We start from the raw sequence: 14170 nt of genomic DNA on the forward strand, positions 1-14170 counted from the left end.
AGGAAACCAACTGATGGCCAACAACTCATCTTTCTGTGTCCTTGCAGTGCTTCTAGGAGTTACTAAGTGGCCTCAGTCATAGTAGCAAATTACCATTCTCTCTATTTAGGGTCCCGGAGAGGCCAGGTGTGGTGCCACATACATTTAATCACTGCAGAAGAAGGTAGAGCTCTGTGAATTCAAAGCCAGCCTGATAAATGTAAGCTAGTTAGTTTCAGGGCATATATGCTGAGTCATTGTATAGAAAAAACAGGAAGGACGGAAGGAAGGAAGGAAGGAAGGAAGGAAGGAAGGAAGGAAGGAAGGAAGGAAGGAAGGAAGGGCCCAGAGAAATTAGCAGAGTTTGGTCTCAATGAAAATGTTTTTTCTTTTTACTTTTTCGAAGTGGCTAGTTCTTTAACAAAGACATGAACCTCACAGTTTGAGAAACAACATTCCTTTGAAAACCTGTGGAGAGAGCTCTCCTACTTTGAACATTCCTCTTAATGAGTTGTGCTAAGTCACTGATTTTCATCTGACATTGGCTAGCCATTGTTTACTTAACCCTTATGTTTAAAAGTCTGAGCATGAGCTAGAGTTATTACTAATGAAGTGTCTTGGTAAGCATGAGGGCTTCTTAAGTTTAAAACTTAAAATACTAAATGAGATTTTGCTGTTGTGTAACATTAATAGAAGCAGTTTATTATCAAGTGCATTTTGTTAAATTATGTATAAGGCAGTATTTGTTTAAACACATGACCTCAGTGCCTTGTAGTTTGTATTTTTTACAGTTGTTGACTTGTCAAAAATTAAACAATAAAAACTAAAAACAGAAACATAACTTTGGTTAGGTAGTGAATGGACAGAGGTCAAAACCTAACTCCAAATCACTCTGTCCCCTCCACAGTTGATTCTAGTACAGGATGTTATAGCTTGTATTAGAGTGGTAAAGTTATTTTTCTCCGTTGTTTCAATGAAATTTATTGGTTAAAATACAAGAGTGCCTACAGTTGCTAAGTTATTTTCCTGATTCCTAATAAAAAATTATTGTTTCTAATTAAGATGATTTTCTCACCTTACAATATAAATAGCCCTTTTTTTTTGATATGTCTAGATGACTATCTTGTATCTTGTAAATGAATGCAAAGTTACATTTCTTACCAAGCTTCAAAATTTTAATTTTTCTTTGAGAAGCAGCCAGTGGGGAAATGCAGTTTTTACTGTTAATCAAATATCCTTAATTAGTATTGATAACTACTTCATGTCGTGATCTAGCTCAGTAGAGGGCAGACTTGCTTGGCATGTATAGGTCCCTGGTTTTTATTCCTGGCACTGGGGGAAAATTTTTAGGGCGTTGTTTTGTTTTGCAGGGCTTAATTTCATCTGTTAGTGTTCTACATGAGTATTTCTATTAAATTAGTTAAAGATCATATGGGTTTTTCCTGTTTATAACCATATTGCATTTCACATGATCATAGAATCTTAGAATTAGAAGAAATACTTAGATTTTTTTATTTTAAATTTATTTTTATTTATTGATTTTCCTGATATGCATTAAAATTAATCATTAAGAATATAGTGGGGACCTGTAGATTATTTTAGAATCCAGCCTTCTGTTCATTCCATCTTGAGAATTGTTTGCCATTAATCTGAAGTTAGTTTGAGCTTGACTAGTTTATAGGATGGCACCTCCTTTCCTGTGCATGTATGGTCAGCATGTACATTCAGATTTCTTTTCCTCCTCCTTTCATTTCTTGCTTTTTCTTTCCCTCTCTCCTTCCCTTCCACCTGCTCATCTCAGGCATGCTTAGTAAGTATTCTACCAGTGAATTATGTTCTCAGCCTGTTTTTAATTTAAATAGTAAATAACTTTATTTTCTTATATTTCAATGGAGAAAAATCCATTAAATTTTATTATAAATTTGAAATCCACCAATTGATGTTGTTGCTTTAAGATTATAATTGAAAATACTAAAAATGAATAGTATCCTCATTCTACAGCTAGTCTACTTGTTAATGAGATGTACAGAAGTGTTTGTTGTGAACCCTAAAGTTAAACAGTGTTAATTTGAAACTTGTCTAACAAAATTTATCCAGTTTTGCTGCAAGCTTTATCAAAAATTGTGTTTTTCCCAATCCTGTAACTCAGTGGAAGTGATGTACATTGGGATTTTCTTCTTCCTCTATTGGAATATCAGTCTGTCTTTCCATCTCTCAACTTACCTCTCCCTGTGTTTCATCCCCAAAGGAGAAGGGTGACTCCACTAGGAGTCTGTCTGCTGTGAGCCTCAACCTATCCCCTCTTCCCCATCCCACTCCCAGTATCTCCAGGGTACAGTAAATAGTGACACAGAACTTCAGTTTACAGTCCTGTCCCTGGTAACAATCGTAAACATGAGCTCAGCCTGGCTTCTTGCATACGGGCGCTTCAGGTCTTCACTGTTCTGTCCAAAGGATGTTTATGTGCAAGCCCCACACATAGATTGCACTCCAGCCACTCTAGGAGTTTTGTTTTGTTTGCTTACTTTTCTTTCATCTTTTTTTGTTTGTTTTTTGTTTTGTTGTTATTTTGCCCCCAGCTATGCTAGAGTGTTTATTATGGGATTTGCCAAGAACTATGAGTCAGATTATACATTGTGTGTGTGTGTGTGTGTGTGTGTGTGTGTGTGTGTGTGTGTGTATAAGAGTATACATTGATATATTTTTTTTCCCAGAAGATTGCCAGTCTCTACTGACATCTAAAAACTTGAGTTTTTCTTGACATCATTAGGCCAAGATCTAGAAATTTTGTATATGCTCCTTTCTCTTTAGATCATATAGATAATTGAAAGTTATAAAGTTAGAGGTTATGTTTAATTTTTGAAACTCTGAGGATATTAGGTAACTATAACTATCCTTTCCAAAATTAAAAACAAGATAACCCTAATGTGCTTTGTTCCTTGAAACTGTTGAACCCTCAGCTTAGAGTCATGGTCCTCTTTCTGTAAAAGGAAAATTTTCAAGGCCATGGTGAGTCAGTTAAATGTCTCGTGCTTCAATCTCAGACAGTTCTCTGAAGATATGGAAACAGATATTAAGAATTTAGGCCAGAAACTATACAAATAGTTTGTTTAAATGTGATCAGTGCACCAAAAAAATTTTGAATCTTAGCTCTTAATGCAGAAATAATCAGATTATTGTCACTGAGAAGCCAAGATATAGTTGATCTTCTGCCACTGTGATAACTTAAGAAGTGTCCTTGTCTTTCTTCGTTGTATATCCAGACCTGGGAAGTTTTATGTTTTAGTCAGTTAGCTAATTAAACAATCAAAATACAAATAGAGTTTTCTGAGGTCTTAGCCCATCCTTTAATTCATTTTCCATCATAAACTCAGCTTGCTTCATTGTCTTCGTAAAGTATTTGAAATGGTGTCTTTAGAGTATCATGCTGGATTCATGTGTTTAGATGTTGGTATTTACATACACTCTGTCCCACTCTATCAACTGTAAGTCATGTGCAGTGCTGATTCTTAGGCATTTGCTTTACTGAAATGACACAGATGAATGATACTGTACCTCGTTTCTCTGATACCAAGCTCATCCCTGAAGACACTCTCAGGGATGGATTCTCTCCTCCCAGTTGTTCCTTCTGCTCAGTGTGATCACTGGTGTTATTTCATGGCTGCTCTGTAAAAACAGTTCCAAGTGGTTTTTAACTTCTTGTTCTCTTGGTAGAGTGAGGGTGGGAAACGTGGGCAAGAATACAGATTAAAAACTGCTCTGTCTGCTGAAGTTTTATGAAAATCTGACTTGAGTGTTTTTCTCTTCGTTTGCTGTGCTTATGTGAACAGTGTGACACCATCGCCACCACAGGCTCGGGTCTGTCCTCCCCATATGCTACCTGAAGATGGAGCTAGTCTTTCCTCTGCCCGTGGCATTTTGTCGCTTATCCAGTCTTCCACCCGTAGGGCTTACCAGCAGATCTTGGATGTGCTGGATGAAAATCGCAGGTGACTGGACAAGAGTGGCTTTGCTGCTTTGTTGCTTATGTTTTGGCTCTGTATTTAGTGGACTGTGGTGCTGTCTTTTTTGTTTGCTCCTTTTTTAGTCCCTTTCTAAGATGCAATGGTTTGAAATGGCTTGCTTGTTTTCTTTTCATTTGAAATTATTGTCCAAAATTCACATTTCACAAGATTATATTAGTTTTCCCTCCATTGTGGAAGGCATTTAATTCTACACATAAGAAGTGTAACAACTTTTGTCAAGGGCTTTGCTAGCCTATTCTATATGCTTGATTCCACTTGGAAATATGTTAAAGGGTCTGTTGGACTGAGTGTGACATCTAGGACTTGAGCATACTAGTTGTCTTCAGTCTTTTGATTTAATTACCTATACTAGTGATGGGAATAAAGTAATAAAGCAGGTAGATGTTGCTGTTGATCCCAATACACTTTCCTAAGAGCTGTGGATTCTAGGCCCATACTAGAAATTCTATGTGCTGTCACCATTTTTAGATTTTGCTGGTATTTTTTAATATAGTCATAGACAATACCTCACTTTTAAACATCTCCAAATAGAATTGTACTTCAGCTTGTTTAAACAAGTAATTTTTTCAATCATTTAATATACCTTTAGTCTTTGTTTTATTAGCTTATGGTATTTTAAAAAGATGAGTTCCAGAACTTTGTTGGTATTGTGGGGAACAGTCAGATAAGCTCCGAACATTGGTCTAGTCACTTTAAAAGTCGGTGTTTGCATTTTTTTTTTGTGTTCATTTTATTAGACTGTTAGCGTTTGCGGTTTTGAAGGAATCTCAATAAATTAAGCATTAATTGCTTAACCTCATGTGTCTGGCTTGCTCAGAACAAACTTGTTCTTGCTGTGCCTTTAGTCCTCGCAGAACCAGCTCTTTACCTGCACCAGGAGTGTCTGGATACTGGTGTTGTTGAACCAGGGCCTTCTCTGTCTCCCCAAGTTAACATAATGATATGATATATATATATATATATATATATATATATATATATATATATATATATTCATATATATATATTCAGCCATAGAACTTCACGCTATAGTGAAAAAAGCTTTAAGGCCTATGGCATCAAAGACAAATTATATAAATACCATACATATATATGTATGTATGTAGAGATAATATATACTTTTAGTTGTTGGTTTGTTTCTCTTCCTCCAAGAGTTTAGAGTCCCTTTTTTGCTCTCTGAAGCTTTGTGGACTCTTGACTATTTGGAAGTAATAAGCAGCAACAGGGTTCAAGAAGAACAATGTAGATAGAGGGAATCTCATTCTTTCTTGATTCCTCCACTCAACAGCTAGCTGCATGCTGGCCTTAAGCATATAACTCGTGTCTCTTCTCAGGACCTCCTTTTCCTCATCTGTTGAGAAGGTGAAGAGGGGATTATACTTGGCTGCCTAGATTCTTGAGACAAGTCTTCTGCCCTTCACCATTACTTAGAATGTGGGGCTGATGGCTTCAGATTGCCTTCTTGGTGCAGTGGGAGATCCTTGAAGATAATGAACAGAAAGCATTGACCCTAGGAGCTCAAATTGGTAAAGGCTATTTCCACCTTATTCTTTCACACCATTTTTTTCTCCACCAGTTATCTTTGTTAACCTTGTTATAGTAGCTCCTTAGGAGAGATTGCATTCATGTGTCTGTTGCTATTGTAGTAAAGACATCTGGATGAAAAAAGTGATGTCTAGGTCATGTGTAGGTGAAATCACCTACTAGATGCCTCCTGCCAGCATATCCACAGCTCAGATGCAGAGATGTGGCACTTGGAGAAGTTTGAATTTTTCTTTCTCTATGGTGAGAAAAATTGCTTAACGTTCAAGCATACAAAATCTGAATCTTATCAGTGTAAAATTTGTATGCTTTTACCATGAAAAACTATTTGGAACATTAAGTGAATTTGTGTTTTATTTTTTACATTATAATAACTTAATGGCCTAAATTATCATATTAACCCAAATAAACATTTTCAAATTGAAGAAAGATCTAGATGTGATGGCATACACCTTAATTCCAAAACTTGGGAGTCTGAGGCAGAGGATTGCCCTGGGTTCACAGCCAACCCTAGGGTACAGAGCAGAACTTTGAATCAAAAATCAAATAGAGCTGGGCATGGTGGCATATGCCTTTAATCCCAGCAGCACTCAGGAGACTAGGATGTCTGTGAGTTCCAGGCCAGCCAGGGCTACATAGTTGTTAAATAAATTCCATCACTTTGTTAGGTTGGATCCCAGAGAGTGGGGTTCTCCTCAGCCTCACCAAAGGGTTTGGATTCTTTGCTTTTGTTTTAATCAAAGTTTAACCAGAATCTTAAATGTCAAATTGGTTTTTCTTTCTGCTATGGAAGAGGTTGTTCTGATTTTCAAAGAAATGGGAATGTGAAATTTGGATAATGTTCACTTGCATGATTATAAAATAGCACTGCTTATACCGTTTTCAGCACTTTTATGTTCCTTGCTGTTCACCGTTTTTTCTTTTCTGTGTTAATTGCTCTTGGCTATTGTGTTAATGCAATATCTTTGCCCTTGGGACAGCACATTAAATACAGCAAGTTTAAACTAGAACTATTTGTCAGAAAAAGCAAGAGCTTCCTGATGTTTTTTTTATGCAGATTCCTAGTTTCTCGGCAAAAGAACTATTTTTAGTTTGTATGTTAAGTAGCACTATATGCTGTACTGTTTTCTTCCTCTGATGAACTTGGTTCAGGTAATCTAAACAGAGTTAAGCCCAAAACCAAGTGAATTCCTAACTGTTAATAAAAGTTCATATACACAAGTTAGTGCTGAACATTAGAAAACTGACCAAAACATCAGGAACGAATACCAGATGTTCCTTGCCCAGTTGGACAGCAGTAGGGAGGGCACTGTTAAGATTTGTCTTTTGTTGGGCAGAAATTGCCCATCTCTTCTATATTTGCTAGAACTGTGCACCTCATTCTCAGTGTAAACTATAACATCTTCTAGAGAAACTTAGTCTGTTATATATAAAACATTATTTAAGTGTTAATGTATGAATTGTGCATAAACTTTTGAGATGTGGCTTGGTTATTTTTAGTTTTTCTTTAGCAGGTTTTACTAGTTTTTGAATAACTAGAATAAACCAATATATGGTTTCTATTTTTAGCAAGAGTATTCATAGAGATTCTGTTATGACTTCTTAAAAATGCTTAACTCTTGGTCCTCCAATCAACCTGTTTAATTACTATAATAGTTGATATTTTTATAGAAAAAAATGCATTCTCTTAACTTAGACCATTTATTTACTCAAAAAATGTCAGTATACAAATTAATACTAAAATTTGGTAGTCTTAGATGTCCTTCCCTTTTGCCATTCTAATTACAAAATACACCATTCAACTATTTCTTGTAGCATTAAGTCATTCTTATGATAGAAACTGGTGCTTGAATGAAGTTTCTAATTTTGCCAAATACCTGTCTAATTTACTTTTATATTATATGTATCAATTACCAGTGTGAGAAGACAAAATGAGATACGTTGTGAAAGGTAACTGTATTGTTTCTCGCTCTGCATTTGTAAAAGGGAAATCTCTGTGGTGGAATATGTTCAATATGGCAGATCACTCCATATTAAACACACTCTTTAAAAACCTTTAGGAAGCACACAGGAGTGGCTTCATTTCATTAGCCAGTCTCATATTTATATAATTTAAGTAACTACAGTGCATAGTTTTTCTTATTTCACAAACTATAAGTTAGTAAGACTTAAAAACCTATCTAAAGGATGTGTGATTCATCAATGCTCTGTAATGAGTCCTTTTATTCTGGGCCCCAAAGGTACCTTTAGGTACTGGAAGTCACTCTAGAGGTAGGGTTGTAAAGAAGTTGAAATGCTCAATTAGCATGGAAAGGTCACATTTGCTCCCCAGCGCCAAGTGAAGAAGGTGTGTAGGCAGGGGGATCAGAAGTTTGAGGTCATCCTCAGTTCCACAGAACTTGGAACCAATGTGTTTTGTGAGACCTTACATCAAAGAAATAAAAAGAAAGAAAAATTAAAAGCAGAAAAATAGTGGTTTATATCCCACAACTATTGCAACATCAGAAAGGGATAGAACATGGATTTCTAAACCCTGTGGTGCTTGCCATACAGTGAGGCAAACTTGATTACTTAAAAAGTGTCCCTACATGGGCCCTCTTCTCATCTCTTTGATTATTAAAGACAGTTCACTGGTGGAGGTTTAGAATATATTTCTTGATTTTAGCAAATTTAGTTGGATAGGTTCCAACTTAAGCAGGTAGAAGATTGTCCTCTCACACCAAAGCATGTGCTTGAGACTAAGTGAAAAGCCCCACAAAGTTTTCCAGTGCACCTTGGTCCTCATGCAGCAGCCCTGTATGTCACTCGTGGTTGTCTCAAGCTCAGGTGCACTCGCTACTGATTGCACTTCTGAGTCACCCTAGATTTTCTCAGCTCTGTTTACTCCTGCTTAGTGTTTGAAAGGGACACAGCTGCATTAAGACAAAAGGCTCATTTGACTAATCAGAATTAATGAAGCAAGAGAAGGAATTGGGGCAGTGGGTATTTCTTTAAATTCCTAGTTTGTATTTATGAGCAACCATGATCATGCAGGTGCTACTAACAGGTTTTGATATGTTTTTAAAGCGGCTAGTGGCTTTGTTTTTCCCATTGGAAAAGAGGAATTACATTTTTTAAACAGCACCAAAGAGAATTATATGTTGGTGCTATTTTGTTATATTCTTTTGTTTTTTCTTAATTATGAAGTGTTAAATTATGAATGTCATTTAAAATGGGGGAGACACATGAGACAAGGATTTTGAAAGTATTTGAGGGATATTATATTGTACTGAAGCATACAATATAATCCTATCTGACATTTATTTGTCTTGTTTTTGCTTTATTTTTGTACTTCTCTGTTTCCTGATTCTGTCTTGTGTCTTCTGCAAAAACCTGCCCTAGACCTGTGTTGCGTGGTGGGTCAGCTGCCGCCACTTCTAATCCTCATCATGACAACGTCAGGTAACTTGAGACTATGTGATTACCAAAGGACACACATATTTGATGGAGCTTGTATTATGCAGACCATTGTAATGCATGCCATAGCCATGATTGTATACATGTATATAGCCTAGGCCTCTGCAACTTTCTCTTAGGAGAAATTCTGTGTTTTGCTAAAAATGGGGATGGTAATTAGTTCTGACATTTGTCCACCAGAGTATGCTAACATTGTATAATAATAAAAATTATCATTGGGTATTTTGGCATATGCTTTTAATCTCAGCACTCAAGAGGCAGAGGTGGGTGGATCTCTATGATTTTGAGGCCAGCCTGATCTATATAGTGAGTTCCAGGTCAGCCAGAGCTACATAGTAAGGCCATATATCGATATCCCTCCCAAAAAAATTATGGCATAGTGTGGTAAGAATGTCTTATATATTTTATGGCAGTATTTTAGTAGCTTTATTAAGGATCATGCTAAAACAGAAAATATACAATCTTAAATCTTGGCATTTATATATATATCTTTTTACCACCTGTTGATTTGAGTGTTTGTCTCTTGTATTTACCCTTTTCATATTATCAAATATGCTTAGCCCTGGTCATGAAAGGACAAGGAATGGCAGGAACATGTATTCCCTTGGGCCAAAACCTTCAAGTTGTTCCCCTGTCTTATGCAAGGACACAGAAGACAGATGCTGTCACTAATCATATGCTATCACTCTAATTTTCCAAGCCAGGTTTAAGTAGAATTGTGCTGTTGCAGTGTGTTTCTCTTCTTCAGAAGAGGCTGGCATGTTCCTAAGCAAGAGAAAAGGGAACCATCCATTTGTTGTTAATCTCATCCACCTGACCACTGTGCTTACTCATTTCTTCTGCATCTTAATTTAGGCCACACTAGTTTCCCCTGATAGTTTTCTATTCATTTTTAATCCCTTGAACTTTTTGTGAAGGTGTTTTCAGTGAGTGGTGTGGCAGCATTGTTTGAGATTTTAGTTCTGAGGATACAGTTTTAATTTAAAATAATTTCATACTTTTTTGTTTTAAATTGAGGATGACATCTTATTATGTACATTTTTACAACTGAAAAATTATAAAACTGCTTTATTCAAATTAAAATGATAATTTTTTCATGTATACTTTGTTTCTTTGTTAAGGTCAGTTCCCTTTTTATGGTGTGGGTGTGTGTATTGATTGTTAAGGTCAGTTCCCTTTGTGGTGTGTGTGTGTGTGTTGATGTGTATGAGCATGTCTGTTTTGTTAAGGTCAGTTCCCTTTGTGGTGTGTGTGTGTCTGTTGATTGTTAAGGTCAGTTCCCTTTGTGGTGTGTGTGTGTGTGTGTTGATGTCTGCGTGTCTGTTCATTTACCTATGTTTGGGGGGGTTGGAGGCACCTGTGAGGGTGCAAGTGCATATGCAGGTAGAGACCAGGGCAGCCTTGGGTGATGGATCCACCTTGGCTTTTGAGACAGGGTTTCTATCTTTGCTTGGAACTTGCTGATTGGCCCAAATTGGCTTGCCAGAAAACCACAGGAATCCTGTCTGCCTCCCCAGCACTGGGATTACAAGGATGATGTTCCACTGTTCCAGCTTTCTTATTTTTAGCATGGGTTCTGGGAATCAAACGTGGTTCCTCACATTTGGATAGTAAGCATTGCTGGCTGAGTGTTACCCAGCCTTGCATTCACCTTTAATATGGGTGCTCATATTCTTTGGTAGCCCCCTCCAGTTATTCATCTCATGTGTGACCTTGGGGAAATGGAAAAGTTTTATTATTTTGAGCATAAAGTGTAGAAAAAAAAACTTTGACTCATATTTTCCTCCAGTAATATTTAACAAATTGTGGAGGAAGGTTCTATTATTGTGGTTCAGGAGACAAACTCAGGGACTTGCACAGGTAAGCAAGTGTTCTGCCACTGAACTACACCCTGAATCCTCACAGTTCTGCTTTAGTATTTGAGTAGTTTGCTCAGTTTATAAAGTCACAGTTCTATTGTCTAGTTAGGAACTGAGTTTATTTCTCCTAACTGATAAAGTTTATTTTAAATATTTCAAGATACATTGTTTCTCAGAGGGAAGACATGGGTAATGTAAACCACCTGACCTAGCCATAAGAGAAAGTACAAGTCAGAGATTGCTGTAGATTATCTAAAATGGGTACATGCCATTGATTATTTAAGGTATCTTTAACATTTGAAGGAGTAGAACTTTGTGTATAGACATATTAGCATTCCTGAATAAAATATATAATTCTGTTTCATATCCCTTATGTAAGGTTATGTAGTTTTATAATGGGGAGTTCCTGGGAATATTAAAGTAGATGATCCATGTGCCAACTCTGTGTAGCTTGTATAAGAATAACTTTTAATTTTAGTTATATTCTACTCTTGTAAAAAAACAACCATGTCATTTTATTAAAATAACCATATAGAATATAAAGTAGATGCACATGCAAATAAATTATTCTGTGTATAAAATATATCTCAGTAAAAGTGTTCATTAAAGTTAATTTTAAAGTGTGGAAACCTGGTGCTGGAGAGCTGGCTTAGCAAGTTAACAGTGCCTACTGGTCTTGCAGAGTTCTTGAATTCAATTCCCAACACTTACATGGACAGCTCATAATCACCATCAATAACTCTAGCTCCAGGAGGTCCCAGTGCTGTCCCCCTAGCCTCCTCGTGTACCCATATGGAACACACTCAGATACACACACACATATCATACACACAGCAAAGTTTCACATTTTCTTAAAAATGTAGAAACCCAGACAAATGGAAGAAATGGCATTTCTACCTACTTATTCTTTTTTTTTTTTTTAATTTTTATTTTAAAATGCCAGGCTTAGTGGTACATGCTTGTAACCCAACACTGGGAGAATGAGACAGGAGGATCATGGGTATCCACTCTCACATAGCAGGTTTGAGACCAGTCAAATGAGACTCCATCACTAAAATGCCACTGTATCCCCAAGTCAGTGACCTTTTAGACATGAATGTTTTAGCAAAAGTACTATTTAATGTTCTTTCTCTGCATTGTATTGGTGGTTGTTCAGCATTATTATTTTATACGCAGCCTCTTGTTGGCTTATTATTGAGCCAGTACTGTAGCTAATTGTAGTTACAAGAGATTTAGAAGATTGTATACTTATTTTTGTGGGAGAATACAATAAAGAGTAAGTGGAAATCAGAAATAAAGGGAAAAATAGCAAAAGAAAGGCAAGCAGAAGTAAAAGAGTAATATATGATCAGTCTTCTGTCTGTAGTTGACTTTGCATTCCCTGACATTGAGTCTTTGTCTATAGAATGACGTGTGGACATGGCTCATATAAAACTCTTGTGTCATTGGCAGTTCTCAGTCCTTTTCAGACAGGGACCCTTCCTTTAACATTGCTTCATTTTCTGCCTTGAAAAAAAGTAGTAAGAGTTTTTCCTCATCTTTCCCAGAAGCATAGGTCGTATTATTAAGCATGATTTTTTTGAATGCTTCTTTCAGTAATATACAACACAACACATGACTTGACTATTATTCTTAGTTTTTAACTTGTGTTTCAATATTTTATCTGCTAGGTATGGCATTTCAAACATAGATGCAGCCATTGAAGGAGCGTCCGATGACATGACTGTGGTAGATGCAGCTTCACTAAGACGTCAGGTAATCTACCCCAATAAAAGACCTAAACCTATCTCTGTGAAATATTTTAGAGTAAGTTTGCATCATTTTAGTATTTTCTCTGCAATGGATCCCATGAATTTAGGTTATCTAGTAAGCCATAATTGATTTTTTTCAGATTTATTAAAGATTAGTTAAACCATCATTCAAGTGCTTTTGACCAACATAAAACGTTGCTACCAAAATGATTGATATAATCTAGACAGTATCAAAGAATTTTGATGTTCTAGTAAACAAATCTAGTCCTGAATTGTGTGTTTTGCTTTTGTTGTATAGACCGTGGGTACCTTTGTTACTGTGTACAATTTTTTCATTTTAGAAACCACTGCTTTGAGTTTTCCCACTGCCTCTACACACATAGTTCATGACCCCACCCATAAGCCCCATCTTGTAACTGTAGTTCTCATGTGCTTATTTTTAATATGCATTTCTGCCGTCTTTACACAGAGGCATTCCCATTCAGGGAAGGCATATTTGGTGGTCTCATTATGTATACCAAATACATACCAGAGGGCCCACCATAATAGGTCAGTTGGGACTCTCTGGGTATTAGAGTGGACTGAGAACATAGTTATCCAAGTCCAAGACTACACAACTGAAGTTCATAGAAGAGGCAGAGAGGAGCAGGTATCCTGTGCTCCTCCTGCTGGAATAGACCCCTTCCCTGTTGCCACCAGAACAGCACAGTGCAGCAATGTCCTTACACACTCTCCTTAATTCACATTTACAGAATGGGAATGGAGAGGCATATTTAAATCAGTTTAATCTTTTGTGGGTAATATTTTGTTTTCTGTTTGTAGTTGTATTTATCTTGACCCAAATGGAACTTTCTATGTAATAATTTCTTTGACAATCTAATGTATGATTTTTTAAAAATCTGATTGCTGTATGCATTAGTACCATTTTTTATTTATCTTTCACTTAGATAATCAAATTAAATAGACGTCTGCAACTTCTAGAAGAGGAGAATAAAGAACGTGCTAAAAGAGAAATGGTCATGTATTCAATTACTGTAGCATTCTGGCTGCTTAATAGCTGGCTCTGGTTTCGACGCTAGAGGTAACCTCAGCATTCACATATATTGTCTCAACACCTGGAAATATAAAGGATTTGCAAACTTCATTGTTTCTGTCTTTGCATTGTATGCCGTTTTATAGTCCAAGCCCTGAAAATGTATTTCTCCCAGAAAACAGGGGCCTGTTCTGTTACTGATCTGCATCCAGCCATTTCTGCAGTTGAATCTACACACTCGCCTTTTGCATGTTTTGTAAATAGGCTCTAGGTTTGTTTATTTTTAAAGAAAATCTTTTTTTTTTTTTTTTTTGTTTTGTTTTGTTTGTTTTTTGTTTTGTCTTTGGGCCTCATCAGTCTGTACAGCTAATTCTCTAAAAAGAAATGACAGTCATAAAGAGTGAGTTTAGGAAACTGTAAAAGAAAACAGTGTTTCTCAGATGATCAGCCCATTTCTTTGACACATGCTTTTTGTATCTGCATCACAATATTAATGCTTCTGAAGTCATAGTCTGGTGCAGCACT

General features: G+C 36.4%; 1 protein-coding gene across 11 annotated transcripts in view; it reads left to right on the plus strand.

Moving 5' to 3' along the window:
- The window catches only part of Mff (mitochondrial fission factor), a 28382-nt gene extending 14626 nt beyond the window's left edge, over positions 1–13756 (plus strand). For 5 of the 11 annotated variants that reach the window (XM_051190573.1, XM_051190575.1, XM_051190576.1 and 2 more), the window contains 5 exons: positions 3810–3968; positions 7464–7496; positions 8928–8987; positions 12532–12616; positions 13560–13756. In XM_051190573.1, coding sequence (XP_051046530.1) covers positions 3810–3968; positions 7464–7496; positions 8928–8987; positions 12532–12616; positions 13560–13691 — 469 coding nt within the window. In that variant the 3' untranslated portion in view covers positions 13692–13756. The remainder of the gene's footprint in view (positions 1–3809; positions 3969–7463; positions 7497–8927; positions 8988–12531; positions 12617–13559) is intronic. The other 6 variants (XM_051190574.1, XM_051190580.1, XM_051190582.1 and 3 more) reach the window with 4 other exon arrangements.
- The last annotated feature ends 414 nt before the right edge of the window (positions 13757–14170 follow it).

Source organism: Phodopus roborovskii, unplaced genomic scaffold (genome assembly GCF_943737965.1).
Source record: "Phodopus roborovskii unplaced genomic scaffold, PHOROB, whole genome shotgun sequence".
In the NCBI taxonomy this organism is placed as follows: Eukaryota; Metazoa; Chordata; class Mammalia; order Rodentia; family Cricetidae; genus Phodopus; species Phodopus roborovskii.